This window comes from Eleutherodactylus coqui, chromosome 6, assembly GCF_035609145.1.
Source record: "Eleutherodactylus coqui strain aEleCoq1 chromosome 6, aEleCoq1.hap1, whole genome shotgun sequence".
NCBI classification, from domain to species: domain Eukaryota; kingdom Metazoa; phylum Chordata; class Amphibia; order Anura; family Eleutherodactylidae; genus Eleutherodactylus; species Eleutherodactylus coqui.
In genome coordinates, this window is record NC_089842.1 from 1,912,833 (window position 1) to 1,930,705 (window position 17,873).

At 61.4% G+C, this 17,873-nt stretch overlaps 1 protein-coding gene across 1 annotated transcript; it reads left to right on the forward strand.

Moving 5' to 3' along the window:
• Window positions 1-4,620: 4,620 nt before the first annotated feature.
• On the forward strand, window positions 4,621-16,818 carry ATP5MG (ATP synthase membrane subunit g). The gene is made up of 3 exons (XM_066606046.1): window positions 4,621-4,842; window positions 10,396-10,556; window positions 16,641-16,818. The coding sequence occupies exons 1-3, from the start codon at window positions 4,779-4,781 to the stop codon at window positions 16,737-16,739; spliced, it is 324 nt and encodes a 107-aa protein (XP_066462143.1). The 5' UTR covers window positions 4,621-4,778; the 3' UTR covers window positions 16,740-16,818.
• The last annotated feature ends 1,055 nt before the right edge of the window (window positions 16,819-17,873 follow it).

Sequence of the window (17,873 nt, forward strand, 5' to 3'; positions counted from 1 at the left end):
ACCACTCCCAGCTCAGGACAGGACGGACAACAAGAAAGGCACAGCGCCCCCCTCAGACCGCAGCGGACCCCCATCCATCAACCACTGATGCCGCCCCGCACAACCCGGACGCCCCTTTAACAAGCTGCAGCCTCATTTTTCAGTAATTGTAACAATATTTCCGTTTTTTTACACATCACAACAAATGTCCGCCTGCCGCGCCCGGACCGCCACGTGTCTGCAGACCCCCAGGATGCGCCCGGACCGCCACGTGTCCGCAGACCCCCAGGATGGGCCCAGACCGCCACGTGTCTGCAGACCCCCAGGATGGGCCCGGACCGCCACGTGTCTGCAGACCCCCAGGATGGGCCCGGACCGCCACGTGTCCGCAGACCCCCAAGATGGGCCCGGACCGCCACGTGTCCGCAGACCCCCAGGATGCGCCCGGACCGCCACGTGTCCGCAGACCCCCAGGATGGGCCCGGACCGCCACGTGTCTGCAGACCCCCAGGATGCGCCCGGACCGCCACGTGACCGCAGGCCCCCAGGATGTGCCCGGACCGCCACGTGTCTGCAGACCCCAAGATGGGCCCGGACCGCCACGTGTCCGCAGACCCCCAGGATGGGCCCGGACCGCCATGTGTCCGCAGACCCCCAGGATGCGCTCGGACCGCCACGTGACCGCAGACCCCCAGGATGTGCCCGGACCGCCACGTGTCTGCAGACACCAGGATGGGCCCGGACCGCCACGTGTCTGCAGACCCCCAGGATGGGCCCGGACCGCCACGTGTCCGCAGACCCCCAAGATGGGCCCGGACCGCCACGTGTCCGCAGACCCCCAGGATGCGCCCGGACCGCCACGTGTCCGCAGACCCCCAGGATGGGCCCGGACCGCCACGTGTCTGCAGACCCCCAGGATGCGCCCGGACCGCCACGTGACCGCAGGCCCCCAGGATGTGCCCGGACCGCCACGTGTCTGCAGACCCCAAGATGGGCCCGGACCGCCACGTGTCCGCAGACCCCCAGGATGGGCCCGGACCGCCACGTGTCCGCAGACCCCCAGGATGCGCTCGGACCGCCACGTGACCGCAGACCCCCAGGATGTGCCCGGACCGCCACGTGTCTGCAGACACCAGGATGGGCCCGGACCGCCACGTGTCCAGACCCCCAGGATGGGCCCGGACCGCCACGTGTCCGCAGACCCCCAGGATGCGCTCGGACCGCCACGTGACCGCAGACCCCCAGGATGTGCCCGGACCGCCACGTGACCGCAGACCCCCAGGATGTGCCCGGACCGCCACGTGTCTGCAGACACCCAGGATGGGCCCGGACCGCCACGTGTCTGCAGACCCCCAGGATGGGCCCGGACCGCCACGTGTCTGCAGACCCCCAGGATGCGCCCGGCCCGCCACGTGTCTGCAGCCCCCAGGATGCGCCCGGACCGCCACGTGTCTGCAGACCGCCAGGATGCGACCGGACCGCCACGTGACTGCAGACCCCCAGGATGCGCCCGGACCGCCGCGTGTCTGCAGACCCCCAGGATGGGCCCGGACCGCCACATAACTGCAGACCCCCAGGATGCGCCCGGACCGCCATGTGTCTGCAGACCCTCAGGATGCGCCCGGACCGCCACGTGTCCGCAGACCCCCAGGCTGGGCCCGGACCGCCACGTGTCTGCAGACCCCCAGGATGGGCCCGGACCGCCACGTGTCCGCAGACCCCCAGGATGGGCCCGGACCGCCACGTGTCCGCAGACCCCCAAGATGGGCCCGGACCGCCACGTGTCCGCAGACCCCCAGGATGCGCCCGGACCGCCACGTGTCCGCAGACCCCCAGGATGCACCCGGACCGCCACGTGTCTGCAGACCCCCAGGATGCACCCGGACCTCCACGTGTCTGCAGACCCCCAGGATGCACCCGGACCGCCACGTGACCGCAGGCCCCCAGGATGTGCCCAGACCGCCACGTGTCCACAGACCCCCAGGATGGGCCCGGACCGCCACGTGTCCGCAGACCCCCAGGATGCGCTCGGACCGCCACGTGACCGCAGACCCCCAGGATGTGCCCGGACCGCCACGTGTCTGCAGACACCCAGGATGGGCCCGGACCGCCACGTGTCTGCAGACCCCCAGGATGGGCCCGGACCGCCACGTGTCTGCAGACCCCCAGGATGCGGCCGGACCGCCACGTGTCTGCAGCCCCCAGGATGCGCCCGGACCACCACGTGTCTGCAGACCCCCAGGATGCGACCGGACCGCCACGTGACTGCAGACCCCCAGGATGCGCCCGGACCGCCGCGTGTCTGCAGACCCCGAGGATGGGCCCGGACCGCCACGTAACTGCAGTCCCCCAGGATGCGCCCGGACCGCCATGTGTCTGCAGACCCCCAGGATGCGCCCGGACCGCCACGTGTCCGCAGACCCCCAGGCTGGGCCCGGACCGCCACGTGTCTGCAGACCCCCAGGATGGGCCCGGACCGCCACGTGTCCGCAGACCCCCAGGATGGGCCCGGACCGCCACGTGTCCACAGACCCCCAAGATGGGCCCGGACCGCCACGTGTCCGCAGACCCCCAGGATGCGCCCGGACCGCCACGTGTCCGCAGACCCCCAGGATGGGCCCGGACCGCCACGTGTCTGCAGACCCCCAGGATGCGCCCGGACCGCCACGTGACCGCAGGCCCCCAGGATGTGCCCGGACCGCCACGTGTCTGCAGACCCCAGGATGGGCCCGGACCGCCACGTGTCCACAGACCCCCAGGATGGGCCCGGACCGCCACGTGACCGCAGACCCCCAGGATGTGCCCGGACCGCCACGTGTCTGCAGACACCCAGGATGAGCCCGGACCGCCACGTGTCTGCAGACCCCCAGGATGGGCCTGGACCGCCACGTGTCTGCAGATCCCCAGGATGGGCCCGGACCGCCACGTGTCTGCAGACCCCCAGGATGCGCCCGGACCGCCACATGTCTGCAGCCCCCAGGATGCGCCCGGACCGCCACGTGTCTGCAGACCCCCAGGATGCGACCGGACCACCACGTGACTGCAGACCCCCAGGATGCGCCCGGACCGCCGCGTGTCTGCAGACCCCCAGGATGGGCCCGGACCGCCACGTAACTGCAGACCCCCAGGATGCGCCCGGACCGCCACGTGTCCGCAGACCCCCAGGCTGGGCCCGGACCGCCACGTGTCTGCAGACCCCCAGGATGCGCCCGGACCGCCGCGTGTCTGCAGACCCCCAGGCTGGGCCCGGACTGCCATGTGTCTGCAGACCCTCAGGATGCGCCCGGACCGCCACGTGTCCGCAGACCCCCAGGCTGGGCCCGGACCGCCACGTGTCTGCAGACCCCCTGGATGCGCCCGGACTGCCACGTGTCTGCAGACCCCCAGGCTGGGCCCGGACCGCCACGTGTCTGCAGACCCCCAGGCTGGGCCCGGACCGCCACGTGTCTGCAGACCCCCAGGATGCGCCCGGACCGCCGCGTGTCTGCAGACCCCCAGGCTGGGCCCGGACTGCCATGTGTCTGCAGACCCTCAGGATGCGCCCGGACCGCCACGTGTCTGCAGACCCCCAGGATGGGCCCGGACCGCCACGTGTCTGCAGACCCCCAGGATGGGCCCGGACCGCCACGTGTCTGCAGACCCCCAGGATGCGCCCGGACCGCCGCGTGTCTGCAGACCCCCAGGCTGGGCCCGGACTGCCATGTGTCTGCAGACCCTCAGGATGCGCCCGGACTGCCATGTGTCTGCAGACCCTCAGGATGCGCCCGGACCGCCACGTGTCTGCAGTCCCCCAGGATGCGCCCGGACCGCCGCGTGTCTGCAGACCCCCAGGCTGGGCCCGGACTGCCATGTGTCTGCAGACCCTCAGGATGCGCCCGGACTGCCACGTGTCTGCAGACCCCCAGGCTGGGCCCGGACCGCCACGTGTCTGCAGACCCCCAGGATGGGCCCGGACCGCCACGTGTCTGCAGACCCCCAGGATGGGCCCGGACCGCCGCGTGTCTGCAGACCCCCAGGCTGGGCCCGGACCGCCACGTGTCTGCAGACCCCCAGGATGCGCCCGGACCGCCACGTGTCTGCAGACCCCCAGGATGTGCCCGGACCGCCACGTGTCTGCAGACCCCCAGGCTGGGCCCGGACCGCCACGTGTCTGCAGACCCCCAGGATGGGCCCGGACCGCCACGTGTCTGCAGACCCCCAGGATGGGCCCGGACCGCCGCGTGTCTGCAGACCCCCAGGCTGGGCCCGGACCGCCACGTGTCTGCAGACCCCCAGGATGGGCCCGGACCGCCGCGTGTCTGCAGACCCCCAGGCTGGGCCCGGACCGCCACGTGTCTGCAGACCCCCAGGATGGGCCCGGCCTGTCGTCTGACATGACCGAAGCGTTCTCCACTGGACTCTGTTCAGACACTGCAGGCAGTTGATGCTGCTCGCCACCAGGGGGCTCCACCTGCACGAGCCGGAAGCCGCGCTGCAGGACTCTGACGTCACCAGCGAATTACTGGTGGAATGGCAAGTGCAGTCACGTGCCCAACCCATACCACGTGATTCACTAGACGAGGCGGCGCTCTATCCTTAACTAGCTGGTCTCGTCTGCTCTGTGGGGAAGACCATTAGGAGACGCTCTGTCCTCCAGCGGTTATCTCGACTGCTCTGGGCGAGTGACATTGGGAGACGCTCTGTCCTTTACGCTCGTCTCGTCTGCTCTGGGCGGGTGACATTGGGCCGCTCTATCCCCGGCTCGCTCTCTACTGCTCGGAGGTGACTTTCCGTTCGGCCGCTTGGTCTCCGCGGACACGATGGCTCAGGCGGCGCAGAAGCTCGTGAAGACCCTGACCGTGAGGGCGCCTCAGCTGCTGAGCGGTGAGAGCGGCGGCGGGGCCTCCATGCGGCGTCTGCGGACTCCCCTCCCGCCATGAGGGCAGCGGGGCGACCATCCGCCTCTTCTCAGCCATGATGAGGCTCTGCTGCGGCCTAGATTCCCAGGGGAAGTGGCTGTCCGGAGGGGCCGTGGAGGCGGTGATGGCGACGTCCTCCTCGCTGTCGTTGGGTGGAGATGGTGGCGGCGCGGCCCCTTGATGGATTCGCTGCGCCCGCCTTCTCCGCGTCTTTCCCCGGTTCGCACTCGTTTACGCAGAAACTTGTGACAGCGGTAAAGTATGCGCTGCGTGACCAGAATGTGCGCCGCGTCCTGCTGAGGACGGCCGGGTGACGCACCGCGGTGTCTGCAGCCCCGGCCCCCCCATACGGCCCCCCGCTGTGACACACCGCAGTGTCTGCAGCCCCGTACCCCCGTACGGTCCCCCGCTGTGACGCACCGCAGTGTCTGCAGCCCCGTACCCCCACACGGCCCCCCGCTGTGACGCACCGCAGTGTCTGCAGCCCCGTACCCCCATACGGCCCCCCGCTGTGACGCACCGCAGTGTCTGCAGCCCCGTACCCCCATACGGCCCCCCGCTGTGACGCACCGCAGTGTCTGCAGCCCCGTACCCCCATACGGCCCCCCGCTGTGACGCACCGCAGTGTCTGCAGCCCCCGTACCCCCATGCGGTCCCCCGCAGTGTCTGCAGCCCCCGTACCCCCATGCGGTCCCCCGCAGTGACGCACCGCAGTGTCTGCAGCCCCCGTACCCCCATGCGGTCCCCCGCAGTGACGCACCGCAGTGTCTGCAGCCCCCGAACCCCCATGTGGTCCCCCGCAGTGACGCACCGCAGTGTCTGCAGCCCCCGAACCCCCATGTGGTCCCCCGCAGTGACGCACCGCAGTGTCTGCAGCCCCGTACACCCCCATACGGTCCCCCGCAGTGACGCACCGCAGTGTCTGCAGCCCCGTACCCCCATACGGCCCCCCGCTGTGACGCACCGCAGTGTCTGCAGCCCCGTACGGCCCCCCGCTGTGACGCACCGCAGTGTCTGCAGCCCCGCACCCCCATACGGCCCCCCGGGTGACGCACCGCAGTGTCTGCAGCCCCTGTACCCCCATGCGGTCCCCCGCAGTGACGCACCGCAGTGTCTGCAGCCCCCGTACCCCCATGCGGTCCCCCGCAGTGACGCACCGCAGTGTCTGCAGCCCCGTACCCCCATGCGGTCCCCCGCAGTGACGCACCGCAGTGTCTGCAGCCCCGTACCCCCATGCGGTCCCCCGCAGTGACGCACCGCAGTGTCTGCAGCCCCCGTACCCCCATGCGGTCCCCCGCAGTGACGCACCGCAGTGTCTGCAGCCCCCGTACCCCCATGCGGTCCCCCGCAGTGTCTGCAGCCCCCGTACCCCCATGCGGTCCCCCGCAGTGACGCACCGCAGTGTCTGCAGCCCCCGTACCCCCATGCGGTCCCCCGCAGTGTCTGCAGCCCCCGTACCCCCATGCGGTCCCCCGCAGTGACGCACCGCAGTGTCTGCAGCCCCGTACACCCCCATACGGCCCCCCCGCAGTGACGCACCGCAGTGTCTGCAGCCCCGTACGGCCCCCCCGCTGTGACGCACCGCAGTGTCTGCAGCCCCGTACGGCCCCCCCGCTGTGACGGACCGCAGTGTCTGCAGCCCCGTACGGCCCCCCGCTGTGACGCACCGCAGTGTCTGCAGCCCCGCACCCCCATACGGCCCCCCGCTGTGACGCACCGCAGTGTCTGCAGCCCCGTACCCCCCCATACGGTCCCCCGCTGTGACGCACCGCAGTGTCTGCAGCCCCGTACCCCCGTACGGTCCCCCGCTGTGACGCACCGCAGTGTCTGCAGCCCCGTACCCCCGTACGGTCCCCCGCAGTGACGCACCGCAGTGTCTGCAGCCCCCGTACCCCCATGCGGTCCCCCGCAGTGACGCACCGCAGTGTCTGCAGCCCCCGTACCCCCATGCGGTCCCCCGCAGTGACGCACCGCAGTGTCTGCAGCCCCCGTACCCCCATGCGGTCCCCCGCAGTGTCTGCAGCCCCCATACCCCCATGCGGTCCCCCGCAGTGACGCACCGCAGTGTCTGCAGCCCCGTACACCCCCATACGGTCCCCCGCAGTGACGCACCGCAGTGTCTGCAGCCCCGTACACCCCCATACGGTCCCCCGCAGTGACGCACCGCAGTGTCTGCAGCCCCGTACCCCCATACGGCCCCCCGCTGTGACGCACCGCAGTGTCTGCAGCCCCGTACGGCCCCCCGCTGTGACGCACCGCAGTGTCTGCAGCCCCGCACCCCCATACGGCCCCCCGGGTGACGCACCGCAGTGTCTGCAGCCCCAGTACCCCCATGCGGTCCCCCGCAGTGACGCACCGCAGTGTCTGCAGCCCCCGTACCCCCATGCGGTCCCCCGCAGTGACGCACCGCAGTGTCTGCAGCCCCCGTACCCCCATGCGGTCCCCCGCAGTGACGCACCGCAGTGTCTGCAGCCCCCGTACCCCCATGCGGTCCCCCGCAGTGACGCACCGCAGTGTCTGCAGCCCCCGTACCCCCATGCGGTCCCCCGCAGTGACGCACCGCAGTGTCTGCAGCCCCCGTACCCCCATGCGGTCCCCCGCAGTGACGCACCGCAGTGTCTGCAGCCCCGTACACCCCCATACGGTCCCCCGCAGTGACGCACCGCAGTGTCTGCAGCCCCGTACACCCCCATACGGTCCCCCGCAGTGACGCACCGCAGTGTCTGCAGCCCCGTACCCCCATACGGCCCCCCGCTGTGACGCACCGCAGTGTCTGCAGCCCCGTACGGCCCCCCGCTGTGACGCACCGCAGTGTCTGCAGCCCCGCACCCCCATACGGCCCCCCGGGTGACGCACCGCAGTGTCTGCAGCCCCAGTACCCCCATGCGGTCCCCCGCAGTGACGCACCGCAGTGTCTGCAGCCCCCGTACCCCCATGCGGTCCCCCGCAGTGACGCACCGCAGTGTCTGCAGCCCCCGTACCCCCATGCGGTCCCCCGCAGTGACGCACCGCAGTGTCTGCAGCCCCCGTACCCCCATGCGGTCCCCCGCAGTGACGCACCGCAGTGTCTGCAGCCCCCGTACCCCCATGCGGTCCCCCGCAGTGACGCACCGCAGTGTCTGCAGCCCCCGTACCCCCATGCGGTCCCCCGCAGTGTCTGCAGCCCCCGTACCCCCATGCGGTCCCCCGCAGTGACGCACCGTAGTGTCTGCAGCCCCGTACACCCCCATACGGTCCCCCGCAGTGACGCACCGCAGTGTCTGCAGCCCCGTACCCCCATACGGCCCCCCGCTGTGACGCACCGCAGTGTCTGCAGCCCCGTACCCCCATACGGCCCCCCCGCTGTGACGCACCGCAGTGTCTGCAGCCCCGTACGGCCCCCCCGCTGTGACGGACCGTAGTGTCTGCAGCCCCGTACGGCCCCCCGTTGTGACACACCGCAGTGTCTGCAGCCCCGCACCCCCATACGGCCCCCCGCTGTGACGCACCGCAGTGTCTGCAGCCCCGTACCCCCCCCATACGGTCCCCTGCTGTGACGCACCGCAGTGTCTGCAGCCCCGTACCCCCGTACGGTCCCCCGCTGTGACGCACCGCAGTGTCTGCAGCCCCGTACCCCCGTACGGTCCCCCGCTGTGACGCACCGCAGTGTCTGCAGCCCCGTACCCCCGTACGGTCCCCCGCTGTGACGCACCGCAGTGTCTGCAGCCCCGTACCCCCGTACGGTCCCCCGCTGTGACGCACCGCAGTGTCTGCAGCCCCATACCCCCGTACGGTCCCCCGCTGTGACGCACCGCAGTGTCTGCAGCCCCGTACCCCCATACGGTCCCCCGCTGTGACACCAGCTGCGTGCGCACGCCGCGGGGGTGTGGCCATACTGAAGCACTCCGTGTTCGCCGGATCCTCCTCCCACTCCTCTGCCGCAGACTGACCGCTGGACTTGCCCTTTTGCGCTGCGGATTCCCCCGTTTGCTCGAGTCGTGACGTCTCCCCTCCACAGCGGGACGGATCCCTATTAAAAGTGAAGTCCGCGGGGGCCAGAGAGCTCTGGGGTTTCCCAGTGTTTATGCAGGGAGTCCATACCGGATCACCGGGTTGGCCATGCGGCGGAGAGCGGAAGACACGCCCACAACCGGAGAACCGTCCACATGAAAATCGAGCTGCGGTGCGACATCTTAGATCAGTGGTGGCGAACCTGCGGCACGCAGAGCCCTCCCCGCTGGCACGCGCCATCGGCCGCTCACCACATTAGTGAATAGCGGCAGGGGCCGCAGCTGCACCCGCCTATTTGAAACGGCCCCACCCTTTTTTAGAATGATGGGAGTAACATCAGACGTGGTGATAGGCCCCGCCCCTGTCTGCATGATAAGCCCCGCCCCCTAACGTGTTGGCACTTTGCAGTAAGTAAGTGGGTCTTGGGTTGCAGTTTGCGTTCGCCATCACTCTTAGATCCTCGGCGTGAGCGTTCTTGCTGTGGACTCCGCCTCTTCACTGGAGGGGGTGGAGCCCTCCACTTATCTGCATGCTAATGGAGTTGCGGCGCCCCCTTCCTGCTCGGCTTGGGTATTCCTGCAGAGGCCGCGGTGTGGCGCCGGGTAACTCATCCGCTGCGCCATCAGGCAGAATGTGGGTGTCAGCTGGTTGCCCCCAGCACACAGCTCCTGCCCCCCAGGTGCTCCACAGCGACCACTACAGGACAAATGTAGTATTACAGGCGGGCCAGAGCAGCCATCCAGCCCATGATGCTCACGTGTCGTTGTGGTGAGTAGTCTCCGGAGCCGCCGCCTGTAAACCAATAGGGGGCGCTCACGCGTACAGGAATACTCCACAACGCAGGATGTGCCCTTCTGTAGAAGAGTCTGCAGCAGAATCCGCACGGCTTACCAAATGTGCCACGGGTTGGAAAATGGCTGAAATCTGCTGCCCATCCCTCGTGCAGATCGTGGCAGCGGAATGCTCTGCAGCAGTTTGCACCTCCACCCTTATATGGCGTAACGGGATCTGCAGCACGTCTTATGGGAAGGTGCGGTACCTGATGGGGGCGCCGTGGAGCGATCATCTGCAGCATCACCAGACGGTTAAAGCGTTGCGCTGCCTTAAAGGATCCGCAAAAGATCTTTCCCTAAAGAATGTTTTTTATACCTTCCTTTGGCTCAGCGAGGGTTAACCTGGATTCTGTGTTGCGGGGCAGTCGGTGGCGCCGGGCGGTGCGGGGCAGTCGGTGGCGCCGGGCGGTGCGGGGCAGTCGGTGGCGCCGGCTCTAGCCTGGTTTTTCATACTCTCTTCCCTTCACCCAGACGGGCTCTGTTAATGTGTCAAGTGGGTGGTCCTCGCTGTCGGCCATGTCTGATGTCACCCACTGACAGTGAGTGATGGGGACTACACAAAAGCCGGTCCTAGGGCCTCATACAGATGAAGGGAGCCAACGGCCCTTCCCCGGTGTATTGCGGGTCCTCGCTCCCCCCGCTGCTGCGCTGATGTGAATGTTGTCTATTACTCATCCTTTGCTCTTCTTTTCCAGCCACCATCAACTACTCCCGGCCGCGACTGGCGACCTTCTGGTACTACGCCCGGGTAGAGCTGACTCCGCCAAACCCTGCAGAAATTCCCAAAGCCATTGAGGGCATCAAGGGACTAATGCAGTCGTACAAGAGGGGCCGGCTGTCGGAACTAACCGTCAGGGTAAGAGGGATGGAAGGAGACGCCGGGTAATGCTAATGTTAGGTAAACCCGTTCCCTGAGCAGTGGGTCCCAAACTTTTTCAGCCATGGAGCCCTTTTTGAAGCAAAAGTTTCTCACGGAGCCCCAAAGCGGGACAGAGGGTGTGGTCAGGGGAGGGGTTGGGGGCGGGGCTTATCACAACATAATTATTTTACCTCCGTCGTTATAAAAAGGACATGCAAGACCGCTGGGTGGGCTGTTGATATACATCATAGTTAAATAAACATGCTGCGGAATTGAGTCTCGCACCGCATGTCAGCGTCCACACGGGTTTGTGCAGATTGTTTCCACACCCTGTGGATGATTTTCAAAATCTCCTCCACTTTGCTGCTACAGATACTGTAAATACCGCAGCAAATCCGCCCTGTGTGGTAATGGTGACCCCTATATTGGTGGCCCCAGTAGTAATAGCCCCCCAACTCATATACTTCTTGTAGTCAGTGCCGCTCTTCCTCGGATCAGCGTTGCAGCGTGGAGGCTCTAGTACCCCGTTGTAGAAACGGGCTAGTCCTCCTTGTTCGACGCATACTTCCAGCCTCAGCACCCGCCCCAGGTCCTACGTGGGCATGCTCAGAGCTCTTTCCAGAAACCAAAGTCACTCTGAGGGGAACCTTCTGGGTCTCATTTGGACTCCGACCTGGACAGGGAACAGACCTATCGGCTCTCCTCTCTGGTTGATGGTCTGATGGTGGTGAAGGATCAGCTGCCGACTGCAGTTATGGAAGCAATCTCTTTTGATGCCCAAGACGTTCCCCGCCAGTCTTCCCTTTTCATACCAAATTCACAGACGTTGCAGCACAGGAATGGAACGTTCCTAACGAACACTTACCAAGCCTGAGCGTTGTGACGCCATCTATCCCTTTTTAGTGGTCTTCACCAGTAGTGGAACCTCCAGTGTTCTGGTTATCCCAACAGACTATCTGTCTTATTGCTGATGCTTCCTTCTTTAAGGGCGTTGGGACAAAAAGCTGGAATCCCTTACAAAGGCTTCTTTTGAGGCTATGGGTTTGGCCCTTTGGTCTGTGTTTGCCTCTACCTGGGTTGGTTAGGGCCACTACTGAATGGTCTAAGCAACTATGTTGGAGCATTCTATCTCTGTCCTCGGGACGACTTGGCCAACATTTCCCAGCAGATCAGGCAGGCGGGGAGGTTTCTCTGCGGAGCTTCTCTAGATACAGCAAGGCTCTTGGCTCGCGCCTCAGCTGCTTCGGTAATCTCGCCTTGAACACTGGCTGAGGTCGTGGGCAGCAGATGCCACCTCTAAGTGGTCCTTGTGGCGCCAGACTCGATGAGATTTTCTGAAGTAACTGATGGGAAGAGTTTTCATCTTCCACAGCAGAAAGCCATCCGTGTAAGATCTTAAGAAGAAACGCCCTCCATTTTTGTCTTCGTCTCTCCAGTCCCAGGTCCTCGGACAACAAGAAATCCTCGCAGGACCACAATCGCGAGCCCTCTTTTCAAGTACAAACTTCCTGGTCTTCCCAATCCTCCAAGTCCGCTTCCACAAAATCTTCTGCATGAAGGGCGGCCCCCATCCGATCCATTCAGGATGGGGGGACGACTTTACCTGTTTAGGGAGACCTGACTCGCTCATGTCTCTTGACTCCTTGGTTCAGAAGACCCATCTCTTCAGGCTACGCCATAGAACTATCAGCTTATTCTCAAGATTGCTTCTCTACTTCCCAGGGGATATTGGCCACTTCCTACCTCTGACATTTTGGTGACAGTTCTGACCCGGTTGGAGCATCTGTACGGTCCCCATGTCACTTCAGACACTTTGTCATGTTTGGATGGATTATCATCTCAATGTCTGATCTTTCTGGGTCTGTCATTCAACACAACAAAGGCCCGAGTTCAGAAAGTGCATCTCCGTCAGTCGAAGGTGCGCTCTCTGCAGACCCAATCCTTGGTGACCATTCACCACTGCATGAGAGCACCGGGACTGATGGACTCATTCTTGAAGGCCATCCGATTGGGCACTTTCACACATGTCCACTCCAGTGGGCATTCTCTCCCGTTGGGATAAATCTGCAAACTACCTCCACAGCTTCAACACAATCCTCTCTGGTGGCTGGACTTCCTACAGATCCGTCAGGGCCGCCCCATTCTGACACTGCACTGACAGGTCCTCAAAACGGATGCCAGTCTACTTGGCTGGAAGGTTACGCTGCAGAAACTAACAACGCAGGACACCTAATGGAACAGGAGTCCACTCTTCCAATCAGCTCTTAAAAACTGTGGGCCACTCTTCTGTTACTTCAGCACTTCACATCCCAGGTAACCGGCCTCCCCATCCAGGTCCTAACAGACAATATGATGGCCGGCGTATACGTAAATCACTGAGGCGGGACCAGCCATGACAGCCAACATCATGACACCGGTTAAAGATCACCTTCCGGCGCTCTCAGCAGTTCACATACCAGGGGTTTACAATCGGATGGCTGACACCCCCCCCCCCCCCCCTTCCCCAATTTGAGTTACACCCCGACATGTTTCTCTGTCACAGATGGTCATCCGGACGGCGGTCTGATGGCATCCAGGTTCAACCACAAACTTCCAGTCGAAGTGCCCAGATGGCAGGACCCTCGGGCTCCAGCAGTAGATTCTTTAAAGTGATACGTCTTCCTTTCATATCTCAACTTCTGAAGGCGGTTGAGTGGAAGGGCCTGCCGGTGATTCTCGTTGACACTCGGTGGCCCCTCCCTCTTCGAGGAGAGCTTCTCTTGTGGGGTCTTCTCTTCCGCAGGTACTGGACAGGCTGCAGGTTATCCCTTTCGAGTCGTTGGGTAACATCCCAGCTCTTTCGCCCTGTAAGGTAGTCTTCAGTAGCGACCAGATGGTCCTTCCACATCGATGAGGACATTGTGCCTTCCTCTCGGCCCTCCGCCGTGCACCCCAGGGAATCCTCTCTCCATAAATTGGACTTTGTTCGAACCTTGAGGATTAATGTCTCCCAGATGCTCTGACCATCTTTGTGATTCCAGTCGGCCCAAGATGTGGACAATTGGATTCCAGATCGTTGATCTTGCGTTGGATCGGGTCCACAGGGCTGGAGGTCTATGACGTCCAGTGGAGGCGGAGCCTTGGTGTTACCGGCTCTTGGTCTGTACACGGCGGTGTCTCTGTAAGGCTGCTGCGTGAGCGCCGCTACATTCTGGCGGGGGACACTTGTATCTGCTGATGCTTCTCTCGGTCAGAGAACGTTGCAGATGGCGAAAAAACTGTCCGCATGCAGTCGCATTCACTCTCTCCATCCTTGAGGGTCGGTTCTGGAACGTTCCACGGACGAGAATATCAGATCTTTGTACTTGCCATAAAATCACGGTCTTGTTCATTGCCCCCCCCCCCCCCCAAAGCTTTGTAAACCGCTGCTCACCTTTTCACCATGTTCTCCCCCTTGTTGGAGTGTTCCCCCTGGAGTCGCACTTGGTTCTGAGCTCTGTTGCATTGTTTAACCCCTTAGTGACGCAGCTTTTTTTTTTTTTCCATTTTCGTTTTTTCCTCCCCTGTTTAAAAAAGATCATCACTCCTGTATTTCTCCATCGCCGTCGCTGTATGAGGGTTGTAGTTGTATTTTTTCATTGGTGCTGTATAATCTACCATATAATGTACTGAAAAACTTCATTAAAAAACTCTAAGTGGAGAAAAATGGGGGGAAGGGGACACGACATTCCGCCATCTTTCGGTGCGTCTTGTTTCTACGGCGCACAAACTGCAACAAAACTGAGCTGATAACTTTATCCTACGGGTCGGAGCGATGACTGCGAGACCAAACTTGTAGGGTTTATTTTATTTTTTTTATGATACTTGATTTTTAAAATGTATTTTCCGTCCCTCTTCTGCGGTAACTTCCATCTTTGTGTCCACATAGTTGTGTGAGGCGCCTTGTGCGCGGTGCGTCCTGCAGTTTCCATAGCTACCATTTTTGCGTACAATTGACTTTTTATTACATTTTTTTTTCTGGGAGACAGGGTGACCAAAAAAAGTGCATTTTTGGCGTTGTTTGTTTTTTTCAGACGCCGTTCACCGTGCGGGATAAACAATGCATTACTTTGATAGACTGGAGTTTTATGGACGCAGCGATACCAAATACGGATTTTTATTTTGTTTTATTATTTTGATTTTTTTTATATTGCAAATATGGCAGAAGGGTTTTTTTTTTTTTTTTAACTGCCATTACTTTTACTTTTTATTTTTTTTTATAATTAGAACTTTATTGTTATTTTTACATTTTTCTTTTAGTCCTCCGGGGAATCACAACTAGCGATGCTTTGATCGCTCCTGCAGTACGATGTAATGCTATAGCATTACATCATACTGCATTCTGACAGGCAGCCTACCAAGCCACCCCACGGGGAAGGCTTGATGGACTGTCGGCCAAGACAGCCATGGGGTCCTTCAGAAGGCCCCCGGCTGCCATGACACCTGCATGGCTCCCCACAATCTCACCACGGGGGCGGCATTTAAAGGGTTAATAGCTGCGATCAGCCGCGGCAGGATGTTAAAACACTGGGGCCGTCACTAAGGGGTTAAGGTTTTCTTTTAAATATAGTTTAGACTGTTTTATCCTATTTGCTGCTTCTACTGCATTCAAACTAGCTTGGTGCCTGCAGGGGGTATAGCTGCTACCGGTTTTCCCTGAAAGTAAGCCCTACCCTGGTTTTGAAATATAAGCTGCCCTACCCTGCCTCCAGCAAAGTGAGCGCTGTGATTGGATCGAGTGCCAGCCAACCAGAGCTGGCGCTCGGTCATTCGCAACCATTCAGTAAATGACATCACTGAATGGTTCATCAAGCGTCGGCACTGATTGGCTGACACTCGACCCAATCACAGCACTCGCTTTGCTGGAAGCAGGATATTCAAAGTCCCGTCTCCAGAAAGAAAAGGATCTCAGCGCGGAGGACACTGCAGACTGCCGCATTGCCGCCGGAGACCAGCAGTGGGAGGCACCGAGACGCCGTGGACCAGATGAGTATAAGGCCCTCGCCCCCCCCCCCCCCCCCCCCCAAAAAAAAAAGAAACTGTGCCTCTTTTGGGGCAAGAATTAATATAAGACAGTGTCTTATTTGGGGGGGGGGGGGCACAGTAGGAGGCGGCACCAAGCTACTTGTTTGGTGCCGCCTCCTAGTGGCAGCAGCTATACCCACAGTCCAAGTTGTGTCCACCAATGAACGGGAGAGATTTTACGGTAAGTACAAAAATCTGTTATGTATAATATTTTGTGAGGCTGGAAAAACACGGCAGGAGAATGTATGAACTGAAGAAAAGCCCACCCTGAACATTCTTAGAAAATGTGCCTGAAATTCATGTCTGTTTTATTCATTAATTTCTCCCTTTCTTAAAGGGGTTCTGACACTAAAAAAAAAATCTATACTTATTCCTTCCCCGTCGATCTACTTACCAGATCTTCACCTCCCCCATCTTCTCCTGCAGTCCGGAGGGTCACCTCACCTCCAGCCGGCAGATTCTTCTGCTTCCTGTGAGGTTACATACACTGCCGTCCGTCTCCTTCCTGCCAGCCAATGTACGTTACATCACAGGCCAGCAGGGGGAGTGCCGATCTACTTCAGAGACTGCTCATGTGCGCTGTCTCGGCAATAGATCAGAATTCCCTCCTAGCCGGTGAAGCTACAGCACAGGGACCTGACCGGCAGGAAAGGATGTGAGGAATGCCAGCTTCATAACAAGGCGACGGGCTGGAGGTGACGTGACCCGGGGGGACTGCAGAGGCTCCAGGAGAGGAGAGTGCCGTAGGAAGATGACCCGTGGAGGAAAAAAAATTCTATGATGACAAAACCCCTTTAAAAAAAACTCCATCTTAATGTTTGTGGCATTTGGCGCAGTGCGATGTGATCTGTGATGCCAGCGGGTCGTCTGGCCCCAGTAACTGTCTGTATACCAGGGTGGGTAGTTAATCAGCCCCAGCCCACATACAGGACCTCGCTGATGGTGTTGGACACCCCCCTGTAGTTCGCAGCGCACGGTGCAGTCTGGTGGTCTTTATACGGACTCGTTGGCTGATCATTGTTTGCTGTTTCTGTGCAGGAGGCGCTGAGGAACGGTCTGGTGGCCACCGAGATCCTCTTCTGGTTTTATATTGGAGAATGCATCGGAAAAGGAGGCCTCATCGGGTACAACGTCTGACGGTCCCGGCTCCTGACCCCTGCTGACCGGCTTCTCTACAAACTATGGACTCAATAAATGAACCTCCACAATTCCACCATCCAGCTTGTACATGTCTGATTTCGGGGGTGGGGGGGTCTGCATGCTGTCCGGTGCCGCTGCGCACGGCCTTACAGAGGTGGTCCGGTCTGTGGCCAGGGAGGCCCTGTTATTTTCTGAGCTCGGTCTGTGCTGACAGGCGGTGCAGTGAGACCGTCGAGCTGTAAATCCCCGGCAGTACAAGTAATCGGCATATAAGAAGGAACTAAATGACTGTCTGAACAGCCGGTTCTCGGTGTCTGCGGGATCCTTCGTCAGACGATTCTGTACTTTTTTATTTCCTGTTAAAACCCCCCTTTCTGCTCTGCAGCTGGAAGACGACGGTGCGGAAATCTGTATTCACCTCCCTGCCTGGCAGAAAAGGCAGTAGGGGGCGCTGCAGCTGTGTAGCACAGCTGTGACCCTTCAGTACGTTATTGGGGCGGTTTATAGATTGGACTCCGGTTTGTACCGCACCTTCGCTCTCCCGCTGCCGCCGCTCTTCTGCCTTTCATGGGGTTTTTTTCATATATATTCATATTTTTCGCTCTATAAGATGCACTTTTTTTCCTCTCCAAAGCGGGGGAAACAAGTGGCTGCGTCTTATAGAGCGAATGTGCCGAAAATGCTCCATTTTTAGCGCGATCGCGAATTTAATGCGCAGCCGTCATTTACTTAGCGTGATGGCGCGTTAAACACACGATCGCACAAACAAATGTGCGATCAGTCAGACGTTTTCTCTCCTCCCCACTGCCGCCCGTACGTACCGCTGATTGGTGGTGAGCGCCGGGGGTAGTGCTGCTGCTCCCCGCCTCCACCAAACGGCTTCTTCCTTTCCTCCTACCGCACACAAGCGCCGCTGTCACACGGAGCTACGCTTTTTCAGACCTCTGCTGCCTCTTCTGCTCCGTCGCCCGACTCAAACCCTGCGCTGTCCCTCGGTGAGTTCAAAATATTTTTTCCCTATTTTCCCGCTCTAAAACGGGGTGCGTCCGATAGAACGAAAAATACAATATATATATAATTTTTTATTTTTTTTGTTTAGTTGCTGTAGGGGACTTGCAATAGTTTGGTTGC